Below are 14,919 nucleotides of genomic sequence, written 5' to 3'. Positions count from 1 at the left end.
ACTGACCTAAGTAGAATTTGATAGAGCTAATGTGTCTAAATATGAAGTATTTAATCAGAACTGAAATTAAGATGAAGGTAAAGATTATTTTAGCCAAATTCTCAAATGAATATCTTCTCAGAAGGTTTCAAGACTCAAAGTCCTCTAAACTCATGTTACTAGTAGTAAATGAATGGACTTAAATACTCTCTGGACCTGGAAAGCATTCTTAGATGGTTCCAGGGTAGAGAACTTCAATGGTTTTATGTTTAAGAGCACTTGCTTTCCTTGCTCCTTTCCATGTACACAGTCTGCAATCTATTTCCTCTCTATGTAACTTCTGGTTCTCCTCAGACCATGTAGGATGCTCTAATTTCTCCTTTCTCCGTGTTCATTAGTCTTTAATCATATGACAGGAAAAATCTCTTCCCTAGCCATTTTCCTGAAGGGAGAGTCCACGAAAAGCTTCCTTCCTCCCAAACTCACAGGAATACAGTGAGCCTTTCTCTCCTACTGAGCATTAAGACAAAAACATGAAAGTTGTTATTGTGGTTTTGCAATAGTGGGTCAAGGGAACAGAAATTCACTGAGATTTTGAGCCATCTGATTTTTTTATTACTGCTAATTAATCCAAGACATGACATTGATAGCACTAAGATATGCAATGATGGGAGTAAGTCACTCTGTCCTACAACTTCATGTAACTAACCAATTGATTAAAAACCATTTTTTTTCCAAAAAATCTGAGTCAGGCCTCAGGTTTAAATCATTTTAGCAGCATATAGCCCTCAAGCTACATATTGGATGTGTAGAAGATTAACTAGATAATGGTAAATCAAAGAGTAAGTGGTGAATTTTAAAAAAAGGAGGGATGAACTTAAGTCTATATGGGGGTAAGGGAATGGCTTCTTTAGCAGTGGCATTTCTGATCATTGAAGAATGAAACAAAGAAAGAAATTTGCAATAGCCCAGGAATGAAGTGGCCTGATCTGTTAGAGATTTAGTAATAATAAGAAGAGAAGCAAAATTAAAAAAAAAAAAAAAAAAAAAAAAGCTATGTCAACGTAAGACTCCCATCAACAATGTTAACTTTGGCTCCAAGGACCTCTTTTTTCCACTGTTAATTTCACACATAAACATTGTCTAAAAAGAAATAAAATATGCATATGATTAGGTGGGCAGAGTGGACTTCTTGCTTACATGTTTCACAGGCATGTTTTCTAAGCTTCTAAAGAATTTCGAATGATGAGTTCCATGGATTACATATGGGGAAATTCCAAAATAATAAATTGAATGAGTCCTTCCAAAGTTTCTTTTGTAAATATTAGTATTTAAAAGACTATCTCATTAAAAAAATCTTAGTGCTTGCCAATTTATTTGAAAAAATTGGTATGAATGTACATTTGGTATGAATGAAATTTGACTCAAATGTAATCCCTTGATGGGTCAGTTATATTAGCATTATATGTCCTGTTGGCTAGTAAGGAGAGATACAAAAGTGGAGAAAGCCCATTCAATTGACCATTTTGGCTACCTCCATCATATATCCAGGATCTCTTATGGTTAGAAACCTTCCTTTGCTGTGATTGAATAGGCTGAATCAAGCAGGACATTTGGATGAAATATCACCCCAGACTATAACAGGTTTTTTTTTCCCCTTAAAAAACCTTCATCTATGCAAGATTAAACCAGCATGTTTTTTTCCAAGATGGTGTTGACCTTGTTTAAATGAGGGCTATTTCATGAAATGAAGTGTATAATTTGCACGACCTATGTTGGCAGGTTTGCAAATACCTTACCATGCTTATGAAAAGTTAAATGAAATCAAGCCTTTTTGAGATATTGATATAATAAATTCTTACTGATTGAGACTAATTTAGGAAAAGATAAGTTTAAATTCTATTCTTTTCAATGACTATTAAGATCCAGACATTACTTATTAATATAAGATTAAGGCATGCTGATCTGTAGACTATTATAAAAAGAAATTTTGATATATATCAAGATAATAAAATTGTTTACTGTTATGGCATTTTGTTTTACAGTAAGAAATGGTCAATATGAGGAATTTTGAGAAATATGTCAAATTAGTATAAACTGATCCATCATATGGATATAAATGGAACCAAAATGAAAAAGGTCACTGAAAGGAAGTGGATGTCAATTCCAAGGCAAAAGAGCAATAATGGCTAGGCCAGGAGTTTAAATGACTTACCCAGGGTCACAAAGCTGGGAAGTGTCTGAAGTCAAATTTGAATCTAGGACTTCCCATCTCTAGGACTGGTTCTCAATCCACTCAATCCACCAGGTCATCTCTAATTACAATGCCTCATAACTCATGAGGCACCAAGGGGCATATCTATACCCTCCAAAGAAAAATGCATCTCAAAGTTCCAAAGACCCATCCTCTATAAGGTCACAGTTAATCAGTATAGTCTTTGTATCAACCCTTTACAAATTATGAGTGAACTTATAAGTGATAAGCATAATGAGAGAAGATCTAGGAACAGTATTATAATAAACCTCAAATATAACTTTCCAGAAAAAGAATATGGTTTGAGCAACTATGTATAGAAGTATAATCAGCAGACTTGAATTTGAATCCCCTACGTTTATCACTTATTTTCTGGATAATCTTGGAGTAGCCAGCTGGCAACATCTTAGCTTTTCCAAGTAGCAAAATCAAAGAATAATAGTTCATTAAAGCACTGACAATGTTTTGTTTTGTTTTTTTTAATCTATGGGTAGCTTAAAATATAAATAATACATGTATGTGTTTTGGTTTTCTAAAAGATTCTCTAAAAACATTATATGTTATGATTTTTTCTTTTTTTTCTTTCATTAGTTGAAAAAATACAGAGTCAATGGGATGAAGTCCAAGAACATCTTCAGAGGAGGAGACAGCAGCTGAATGAAATGCTGAAAGATTCTGCCCAATGGTTAGATGCCAAAAAAGAAGCTGAATGGACTCTAGAGAAGGCAAAAACCAAGCTAGAGTCATGGAAGGAGATTCCCTATACGATGGAAGGAATCAGAAAACAATCTACAGAAACTAAGGTTGGTATCTGACATTATTTTTAAAATTAAAGGTGGATGAAATTATATTATTAGTTGAAGTCAAAAGGTTCATAAGTGAACTACCTTCATGGGAATCTGCTAAAGTGCTTTTATGAAAATTAATTCATCTCCTGTTGTACCCTTTCCTGCCTAATCTTCTACTCTTGAGAGGGAAGAAGAGTAGTGAAGCAAGGTCTACCACCTGATCATGTGCCCCCCACCTCATATTACACTCATCTCCAGTCTGTTCTTTAACATTATTTGAAAAGAAGAGTGGTACCTTCTACTCAATTATAGCCATTCTCATACCTGGTTATATATCCCAGTGATTCTGAATCATCTAAAATCCATTCCCAATATCTCCACAACCTTTATTCCTATTATTCTCCTACTTTATCTACTATTACTGTCTCTTCTAAAGAAACAGCCTCTCTAGCCCCCTCCCCTCCTTTTCATTACTTAGTGTATCTTCACTTCTCCCTGTTGGCTCACAGGTTAAGATGGAGGAACTGGAATGCCCCTTGTTCCCCATTACCATCTCCAAGTTCTTTTTCTAACTGCATCACTCAATAATCTCTCTTCCTTTGAGATTCATACTATTTACATCTACCACTCAATTAAAATTCTGGTAACTATTGTTAGGAACCCCAGTTCATTCACTTTCCTTCCTCCATGAGTTTAGTGCCTAATTTTAATCTTATATTTTATAATATTCAATTTCAATTGTTTTACTATTCTTTACATTTTCGTTTTAATATTAATTTTGTATAGTTTTCATGATTTTGCCTGTTTTGCCTTTCTTCAGTTCTTATGTCTGTATTTAACATGTACTTTTTTTTTGGCCCTTTGACCATTTTTTTTAATGTGATGACATTAAATTGTATTGGCTCAAGTTGTTCCTTATAGCTTTTAGGCTTGATAGGAGGGGAAAATGTCCTGAGAAGAGTTATTACAAAAGTGGATTGGGCTGTCTCAAGAACATAATGGTCATAGTCATTAATTTAAACTGGAAAGGGTCTCAAAAGTCATCTAGTCCTGAAATGTCTAACACACAACCTGTAGGCTTACATGTAACTTCTTACAACTTCAACCCATCACTTTTGGTTCTCTTTAAAACGAAACAGAACAAAAATCTAATTCTTCCACATGACATGACATACCAATATCATTTCTCAAAGCTGAGTCTTATTGGATAATTGAACAAAGGAAAAACTGTAAGGGAAAACTTGAACTTTGAATATAAATATTGTCTTCATAGTCAAAACCAAAAAAGTTAGAAGAGGAAAAACAACTAAGTATTTGACTAACATCATTTGAATAGTACTTAGTGTTCTCAAGGCAGCATTAGGATTCCTGTTCTTGAGAAATGTACACCTGTGATTAGTCATTTTAATTGTACTAATTAATAACAGTCATTAGTACTAGCTGATAATACTAATTAATAATTAATCATTTAGTGATAGAGTAGGAAGTATGCTGTTTTTAAAATCAGGTTTTAAATCCTGGCTCTACTACTTAATATTTGTGTAACCTTGGGTAAATTATTTTACTTAATCTCTTTGAACCCATTTCCTCTTCTGTGAAATGAAGAAGTTAGAATAGATGACCACTTAATGCCTCCTGGCTTTAGATCTATGGGAAGGAAAAAAAAACAGCTTACTATGTGTTCTTATTATTGTGTTGCATTCAATATATGGAAAGATTTTTTTCAATGGGAATCTCACACAAAAGTCAGAAGCAATAACACATATAGAAATACCGAACATAAAATACATCATGATTATTGTCCAACATTGTCCTTAAAAAATAGTATGCCAGATCCCAAGAAGGAAAAAATATTTTTTCTTTGTTGAGGTTTGGGAAAGTTTTCATGCTTCACAGAAAGTGGAATTTGAGCTGGGTTTGGAATGAAAGGTAGGTTTCGAACAGTCAGATATGGGTCAGGAAAGGGCAATCCCGCTGTGTAAAAAGAGAAAGAAACATAAACCTGGCTACTTGGATGAAGTAGCATAGGTCTCATCAAACTTCTTTATCACCTAAAATAAGTAAGTAAAAAAAAAAATCACATGAGATTTTTCCACCCTATCATTATTTCTGCCAAGATGTACATTTGTAAAAAGGAGGAACCCTTAAAGATAACATCAAGATAGACATATAGTCAGTCTGTCCTGACTTTTCTTTTCACAGCTTATAAATTCTTTGACTTTAAGTTCTAGGCTTTTAATATTAAGTGAAAACAGAAGGAAACAAACTTAGAAAACTCCAAGACATTAGTGTGTTCATGGAGTATTGTCTCACCTTTTGTACTGTGACATTGATATGGCAGAGTGGAATTCCAGCAGCAAGATAGGGGGTCAAGCCACAGCTTAGAATTCCGGGAGTGGGGGAGGAGAGAACTCTGGGAGAGGGGGCAGTTTAAGGCAGTTAATAGCAGTTGGTTCCTGGGGTTGGAGCAAGCATATCACTCTGTTTGCTGATCCCTGATCTTGGTTGATCTTGGGGGCTAGAGGCTGGAATCTGAACAAAGCCATTTTAGTTCCCAGCGTCCAACCTGCTTTACCTTGATTTGACCTTCAATCAACATCACAATTATTTCTATTTAGTTATTTAGATATTTTTTTTTATCCTGGGACTCCATCTAGGAGCATAGGGCCACAACCAGTAGGCAATGGGTCACACAGTCGCTCAGGGTCACCCAGCTGGGAAGTGTCTGAGCCCAGGTTTGAACCTAGGACCTTTCGTCTCTAGGCCTGGCTCTCAATCCACTGAGCTAGCCCAGCTGCCCCTACTTTAGGTTGCAGTTTCTTTAGCAGATGTAGTTTTTACAGGGTGGGGTTGCTAGCCCCACGCCCAACCCTCCTCCTTTTTCATCCAGGCTAGGGACCGTCCTTGGCCCAGGAGTGGTAAGGGTGGGCAATAGGGGTCAAGTGACTTGCCCAAGGTCACACAGCTGGAAGTGTCCGAGGCCAGACTTGAACCTAGAACCTCCAGTCTCTAGGCCTGGCTCTCAATCCACTGAGCCACCCAGCTGCCCCATTTAGATATTAGAGAAGATTAATTATAGGCTTAGAGGGCAAACTTGCTATAAAAGATAGATTTCCCCTTTGGGGGGAGGGGCTGCTTGGACATAACAGTTTAGGGCTTCTCAGACCTGATTTATCCTTGTTTGATCTCCCTTCCTTCCTTTCCCCACATATCACTAAACCTTTCCTCATTTGCGAGCTGTGTCTGGCTATATTTAGGGAAATACTCACAACTCCTCAAGCCCAAAAGTAAGACCTCTCCTCTGTGCCATAAAGCTTCAAAGACATCAAGCTTCTCCTATTCTCTCCTACTCAAACCTGTGGGGAAATAGTTTAGAGAAAGTTAACATCTTTAGGAGTTCTGTCTTACCTAGTCTCCTGACTGAGCCCAGAAGAAAACAGATCAACCTCCATTTTGTAACTGATTTCCTAACTGCTGGGTGGGAGGGGGGAAGTAAAGGAGCACTCAGCAAGATCCTACCCATCCCTGCTGACAAGCCTGCTTGAGAGCCTGTGTGTATGTCATCTTCATAAACCAAAGTTAGCAAGACCTGATTACTCTACAGACCACTGGCATCTTACAGCTTCCCACAAATGTAACAGTACACCACATTGTAACTCCTTATCATTTCTTTTGTAGTAAATGGGGATAAAGATCTCTGGATGTATAACATAGCAGGGGCCTCATTGATGAAAAGAGTTGTAGGAAATTAGAGAAAGAAAAGAGAGAGCTGAGAGAGGTCCCAACAGATGGTGATAAAACTAAGATCAGAATGGATGGTACAGTTAGATAGCAGAAAAGGGAAAAGGAATTGGGTTGTGTGAGAAGTATTTAAAACCTGAAAGGATCCAAACTGACACCAAAACTAGAGAGACCCACACAGCACTTAAGATCTTATCTCCTTTGCAAATGGCTTCAAAATAGTGAAAGGATTATGTTGCAAGGCAGAAAGAAAAAACAAGGTTCTTGAATCATATTGCTTTGAGCACTTCTAACTTAATTGACTAGAAATATTTTAAAGTTATCATTTTATTCTATTTTGAAATGAAGAATTCACCTTTGAATAAGAAAAGCACATTTCTTCATCAAAATGAAACACTTTTTAAACTTAGCATTACCCAAAGAAACTTTCATTTTAGATAGATTGATAGGTAGTTAGGTAGATAGATAGATAGATAGATATAGAATGCCATTTTCTTTGAACCAAATAAAACTACAGCCAGATTTAGTCTATGAATAAGAGAGATAAGGATCTGGGGGCATGGGAGTAATACTTTTCCATTCTAATGTCCTAGAAGACATCATGGGAATTCTTCTGAGTGACAATACTAATCTCCTCTTTCACAACCAGGAATTTGTTTAGTTTGAACAAAATAAGAGACAGAAGAGAATAGTGTGAGTATGGGAAACTTAACAAATTAAACTTATTGACAAAGATTCCTTTCCTGTGGAAGAAATAGTCAAGTGTAAACAAATGAAAGTACATGCAATTTTACATTACACTTATTAGGAGAGATAGCAAATTCTCCCATTATTTGGAAAGGAAAAAGTAAAATGTCTTGTGTGATGGAATAAAAAAAATGTAAACTGTTTTCAATTTGCAGTGATACTTGGTACCAAATTACAGGTAGGAGAAAGATTATAGATAGCAAGAAAAATGGAAGCTCCAATGAGGAATTCCTGATGACTATTATTAATTTGGCTTATTGCACTTAAATTAAAATCAACTTTTAATTACCTAAGGTAAAGGAAGAGAATTCTAGCATTGATGATGGAAAACAATGGATGACTGGTCAGTCTTACCTCCTTGTGGCTATAGCAACTGGTTCTCATTTTCTCAGTAACAAAGATCAATACAGCAATTAGGAAAAGGCAAGCTTCAGCCAGGGTTTAGGAAGGGAGGGTGCTGAATGCAGATGCATTCTTCATAACTCCTTCCTTCTTCTTTATCATCACCCTCCTTAGGTTATTGTGCTTTCCTTAGTTTGTAGCAACTATCTATAGCATTGTTTCCAAATCAACCAAGATCTGTATTCAGAGCCAAGAAACCTGGTTATAATTTTCAGTTGTTCTTGCAACTCCTTATGTGATGTTCTACAAATCATTTAACTTTTCCAGGCATTAGTTTCTTTATTTGTAAAGTGAAAGAGTTGAGAGAAAAGGCCTCAAAGGCCACAGCTCTATGTCTTGTGGTCCTATGAAGTCAAATCTTTTTTGTCAGTAGAATAAAGCCAATTGTATGACACAAGCAATAAACAGTCACTTTACAGGACAGAAAACAAAGCTATTAAAAACCCATTCTGGTTGCAAAGTAGCAATGGAACAGAGCCATTAATAAAAGTATTGCAGTATTCCCACATGTTAAATTAGTCAATCAACAAACATCTTTAAAATGCACCTAATATGTGACAGGGACTAGACTAAGCATAGGAATAGAAAAACAAAAGCAAAATAGTCCATTCCTTCAATGACCTTAGATGCTATCAAAGAGAAAAAAAATGAAAACAGTGAGGTTGCACAATGTCTAGAGCACTGGACCTGGAGTTAAGAGAACTGGAGTTTAAATCTGGGCTTAGACACTTAGTGACTCTGGGCAAGTCTCTTAACCTCTGCTTGAGTCAATTTCCTGATTTGTAAAATGGATAAAAGAATAGAACTTAACCTCTCACAGTTGATATAAGGCTCAAATGAGATAACATTTTTGTACATTGTTTAGCTCTATGCATGGCATTCTTGTAGGTGCTAGAAAATGCTGGCCATTATTATTATTTATTATTACTTACATATGCAGATAAATACAAGATAATGTGAAAAGGGAGACACTATAAGTCTATACAGACACACATAGGTAAATTCAAAATAAATACAAGATAATGTGGAGAGGAAGATGCCAGAGGCTAGAGAGAAAAGGAAAAGCCTCATTTGAGAAGTAAGACTAGGGATGAGACTTGAAGGAAGCTAGATTTTTTTTAGAGGCAAATTAAGGAGAGAGTGAATCCCCGGTTTGAGGGCTAGCTCATTCAAAGAATCCCAGGAAATGGAATGTAAACATTTTTTATTTGTTTTTGACATTCCTGAACTGCTTTTAAAATACTTGAGAATTGCTTCTATTATCTGAAAAAACAATATGGAATATACTTCTGGTGAAAAGACTATTCCATTGAACTCTTGAGTGATTCATTGGCCCTGATGCAGAAGAGGTACCTGAACACAGATCCAGAGTAAGGGACGTGAGAAACAGTAACTAAGACAATTTGATTGACATGTGAAGTACAGAATAAGCCTAGAAAGATAGCATGGATTGAAAAGGTAAAAGTCTTCAAATACCAAACAAATTTGTATCATATCATAGAGTCAAAAGGAGCCTCTAGAGCTTTTTGAACAAGGAAGTTCATGTTCAGACCTGCACTTTAGAAATATCAATTTTGGCCATTTCATCACGAATGGATTAGAGAAGAGAGATACTCAAAGGTGAAAGAACAATCAGTAGGTTACTGAAACAGTCCAGGCAAGAGAAGATGATGAAGTAGTGGCCATGTGAATGGAAAGAACAGGATCTATATGATAGATAAGGTGGAGATAGAATCAAGAATTGGAAACTGATTAGATAATTGGACTGAGAGATTGATGAGTCAAGGATGACTGAAATTTTGTGAAAGGAGAAGGGAAAGAATTGGAAGTGGTGCCTTCCATAGAAACAGACAAGTTTAGGAAGATGAATCAGTTTAGAGGGGGAAATACATAATCCCTTTTGGAGTTTGAGTTGAATTTCTATATGTCTGATGGGCAAGTAGTGATGCAAGACTAGAGTTTAGGAGACAGATAAGGAGAGGATATATAAATCTGGGAATCATCTACGTGGAGATGATAATTGATCCCATGGAAGCTCATAAGATCACCAAGAGACACATGGGTTGAGGTGGACATGATTGGGGATGTAGACTCGAAACTACCACACCAATGCAACTATCAACAGTTTGGAAATAGGTCTTGATCAATGACACATGTTAAAACCAGTGGAAATGTGCATCAGCCATGGGGGGTGGGAGCTCAAGGGGGAGTGAAGGGGAAAGTAAGAGCATGAATTATGTAACCATGTTAACTTTTCTAAAAAATAAATATTAATAAATGTTTAAAAAAAGAAAAGATCACCAAGAGAAGAGGGTGAAAGCCTTGGAGGACACTCCACTTTAGAGGTAAAACATGGAAGAAGTTCAAAGATAAATTTCTGATAACATATAAGCTGTTGTTTTCATCTTGTTGGACACGAGCAGAAGTCATATAATGAGTTGATAGTGGAAGAAAAATCAAGGTCTTTGTGAGGTAGTTAAATACTATATATTGGAAAGGAAACTGGAAATTACCTATATAAGGAAGTCCCTTCTTTGTAAAACAACTGACATCAATTCATTTTAAAATGTGCATCACACTTTACATAATAGGGGGAGTTAGGTGGTGCAGGGAATAGAATGTTGGCTTGGAGTCAGAAGAACCAGAATTCAAATCTGCTCTTAGATATTTTGTAGTTGTATGTCCTTAGACTAGTCATTTAATGCTGTTGAACTCAAGTTTCCTTATATGTAAAATGAGCTGGAAAAAGAAATGGTAAACCACTACCACTTCAGTTTCTTTTTCTGAGAAACTCTCAAATGGGGTTATGAAGAGCCAGACAACACTGAAATACCTATATAACTACAGAGTTGCATAGTATATACTTTTTCTAAATTCCTTTAATTCTAGATATTAATAGACTTAAATTTTTGAATCCAGTCTATTTTTGGCCCAGACTTATTCCTGAATACATCAGAGATCATATTTTCCCAATATTTTCCGAATATGTACTATGGGTTGGACATTATGCTATACACAGATTGAATGATTGAAATCAAAGAGAATTACCTATTAATATCAATTTTAGTTTGGAGAAAGATTGAATCCAATCCTAAACATTTGGTAAGTACCTACTCTGTTCCAGGCACTATGCTAAGCACAATTAAGAAGAAAGGCAGTCCCTGCCCTCAAGGAGTTTATAGTTTAAAGGGGGGAAACAATGCACAAAAGGAGGTAAGAAAACGGGGGGGGGGGGGGGGGAGGTATTTTGTTGAGTAAGTGAATGCAACACCACAGAGCATCCAACACAGGGATGGACCTGAAACCAAATAAGGCAGCAGATGCAAAGTAAAGTAAACTGAGAGTCCAGTTTCTGCCCTCTATATAGGAAGACATTATAGAAGTTTCATATTCTGTTTTCTAGCCCTCTGGTCTGAAGAGAGAGGAGACTCAGAGAGGTAGTGCCAAGGCTTGAGTTAATAGCCTGGTGTTAAATTTAGAAGTGATGAGCTTATTTTAAGAGGGCTATCTTGTCCTATGGAATTGATACCAGTCAAGGGGAGGTATGCAAAGTGGAATAAGGTCTCTAATAAAGTACCCCAGACTCTATTCTGTTCAATAATTTTGTGATTCCAGGGAAGTCACAAAAAGTATGCTGGTTAAACTTGTCAACGAAAAGAAGCTAGGATGAATAACTAACATATTTACATAACAAAAATTAAATAGTAAAAATTGTTCTAGGAATAATATAAAATTTAGTGGGGATAAGGTTTTAATATCCTTTCCTAAGGATTTCTTTAAAAAAAAGCTTTTAAATGATCTGTATTGAAAATTAATTGAATATTAAAATACCTATATCTGATAAGCAATAATTATCTGATAAGCAATAATTCCTGCAACAAATTTCTAAGAGTACGAGTGAATTGCAAGTTTAATATGAGTAAATAGTATGTCACGACAGCCAAAAAAGGAATATTTCTGGCTGCTTTAAAGAAGACATATTGTCTAAAATAAGGGAAGTAATATTTTCTTCTCTATCATCAGATTGCATCTATGATACTGTGTTTGGGTTTGAACATTGCATTTTATTGGTAGAACAACTCCAATAACCTTTTGGTCAATGCCCAAACCCCATTACCTTAGAAAGGATATAGACAATTTGGACTAGAGTCCATGATGGTGAAACCTTGCCATATAAGGTTTGGTTGTAAATTGGTTGTAAATATTGGGAAAGTTTATTTTGGAGAAGAGAAAACATAGAGAGGAGATAGGATCATAGCATCATTGAAATAGTTCTGAAAAAGACTTTTTATGGCTAAGGTAAGTGAGGTTCAGAGAAATTAACTGAAAGGCCAGAATTGCACAGTATGTATCTGAGATGGAATCTGGACATGTATCTTCCTACTGCCAAGTCCAGTATGCTTTTCACTGCATATTGTCTCTGTGATTATGCTAGCCATCTTTGAGTATTTGAAGGACTTCCATGTGGAAGGGCAATCATACTCTTTTGGTTCCAGAGAACAGAACCAAAAGCAATGAACATGACTCATAGACAGATTTTAAACTTGACATATAGGGGAAGAAAAACAAACAAACTAAAAAAACCTCCTAGCCATTAGAACTTTCCCAAATTGGAATAGACTGCCTTAAGAGGTAGTAGGTTTGTCCTCACTGGAGGTCTTCAAGATGAACTTAGACGGGGAGTTAGGTGACTCAGCCAAAGAGCCAGACTTGGAGATGAGAAGTCCTGGATTCAAATCTGGTCTCAGATACTTCCTGGCACTGTGACCCTGGGTCACTTATCCCCACTTACCTAACCCTCTACCCCTACCAATACTTACTATTAATTCTAAGGAGGAAAGTAAAGTTTTAAAAAAATAGAATTTAAATAATTGTTTATCAGTGATATTGTAGAAGATATTTTTTCAGGAATAAAAGGTCCTTTCTAATCCTTAGATTCAGTAATTCTGATAGGTGGAAAATAGGGAAGGGTCCACTACCAGAAATAGTCAAGTCAAAAAGGGAAATATGTTTTGAAGATCCTACTTATTAACTGTGTGGCTTTAGATAAGTCATTGAACCTCTCTGCATTTCTTTTCTTCTATAAAGTGGATGGATCAAATAGACTTTAAAGACCCTGCTATGGCAATGGTGGTACAATGGACACAGTGCAATTTCTGAAGTCAATAAGACTTATCTTGAGTTCAAATCTAAACCTCAGACACTTAATAACTATATGACCTGGTGAAAGCCACTTACTCCTGTTTGCCTCATCTTCTTCATCTTGAAAATGAGATGGAGAAGGAAATGGCAAACCTTTCCAGTATCTTTACCTAGAAAACCCAAAATAGGGTAACAAAGAGTCAAATATGATTGAAATGACTGAATGGCAACAAGGTCCCTCCTAAAAAATATTCAGAAATGGGGCAGCTAGGTGGTCAGTGGATAGAGTATCCATTCTGGAGTTTGAAGGATCTGGCTTCAAGCTGTGTGACTCTAGCCAAGTCGCTTAACCCTGTTTGCCAACCCTTTTCCCTTTACTAAGACAGAAAGTAAGGATTCAAAAAATTTTAAATAAAATGTTAGATAGGATATGATCCACCCTGTGAATAATATTTGAAATAATTGAAATTTTATTTTCTTACTTTTAAAAATAATTTTCCTTTCTATGTTAAAAAATGTACCATGTAAATACATGGGGGAAAGTTGAACAGAATGCACAGTCCATTTAATATACTGTAATCAGTGTCTTCTCTTCATGTTGGCCATGATGCAGGTATGACAGAAATTTCCTTTACTGATGGCATGACAAATTTTAGGAGGCTTCTTACAGTATTTTTAACCTAATCAGAATTTCTGCCTGTGTACTGTGGCAAAAGCCAGTCATAAGTGCTGCCATTTAGAACTGTTAGAAGAGCCAAGATAGCATGCCAGTGGCTTCCACAATTGCCAGTGGCCTTATTACAGAATTTCACTACCCAACAATTTCTCCAGTCTTCAAACCTTTGCCTGGGCCATTATGATTGCCTAAATTTGGCAATGAGAACTGAGGAAAGAGTATACCACTGATCATTTTATATTCTAATCCTCTATTATCAAAAGAAGTTCATCTAGGTGCAAAATTTTTCTACTCTTTATTTTTTCCTTTCTCAGTCTTTGGAAGAGGGACAAGCCCCCCTTTTTTGTCTGCCTTATGATTGCTTTTGTGTCAAATCCAGCATAAAAGCTTTTCAGATGTGACAGCATTAGCTATTTTGTGCTTGGCTGAGCTAGAGTACATGAATTCAATAGAGAAGTGAAATCTTGCTTGAGCTTCACTGACTTAGATATATAATACTTAAAAGTATCTGAAGCGAATAATCTTGTAATTGATCAAATCTTTGAAGAAATGTTTTCAAGGCTGCCCACTGTGTTTTGGAGATCTCATTCATGTTATTTTGAATAGAGACATTTTCATGATGATTTGATTAATTTAATAACCACAATAATTTAGTACACATAAGGACTGTTGTAACCTGTAATATGAGATATTCATTGGGTTTATTATAAAAGAAACTGAGGCAAGCTATATTTGATTTTCATTTGCTCAGATCTCATTTAGTCAAAGGCAAAAGAAGAGGTAAGACTCAGTATTTGGAATTCTCATTTGGGGGCAAATCATTTCATTGGGGCAATGATTTCCCTTTCTTCCCTGAGGCTGCCTCAGGCAACCTCATAAGGATGAGAACTACTTTCTCCTTCTTTCACACACTCAAAAAAAAATCCATTCTTATTTAGACAAGGCTGAAGTGAGATCAGAAAAGAATTCTGGACCAATCATTAGGTAGGGAAAGATTAATGTCAAAAATCTGGTTTCCAAACCAAAAATGTTTGGTTCCACCTGCTACCATTGCAAGCTCTCTCCTTGTCCCCTTTGCTCATTCTTCCTTGGATTTTCACCTTCAATTAGGGAAACAGAATCAATAAGTTACCTACTAACGTAGTGCCTTTTTTTTTCTAGAAGCATATAGAAAACAGTAAAACTTCTCT

At 36.0% G+C, this 14,919-nt stretch overlaps 1 protein-coding gene across 2 annotated transcripts in view; it reads left to right on the top strand.

The window, feature by feature from the left end:
* Positions 1-14,919, top strand: part of DMD (dystrophin) — a 1,921,557-nt gene that overhangs the window by 1,285,267 nt on the left and 621,371 nt on the right. For both annotated transcript variants that reach the window (XM_044670154.1, XM_044670155.1), the window contains exon 51: positions 2,825-3,036. In XM_044670154.1, the coding sequence (XP_044526089.1) occupies positions 2,825-3,036 (212 nt within the window). The remainder of the gene's footprint in view (positions 1-2,824; positions 3,037-14,919) is intronic.

Source organism: Gracilinanus agilis, chromosome 3, assembly GCF_016433145.1.
Source record: "Gracilinanus agilis isolate LMUSP501 chromosome 3, AgileGrace, whole genome shotgun sequence".
NCBI lineage: Eukaryota > Metazoa > Chordata > Mammalia > Didelphimorphia > Didelphidae > Gracilinanus > Gracilinanus agilis.
The sequence above is the reverse complement of the archived record's forward strand: the minus strand, read 5'-3'. Positions and strand labels throughout refer to the sequence as shown.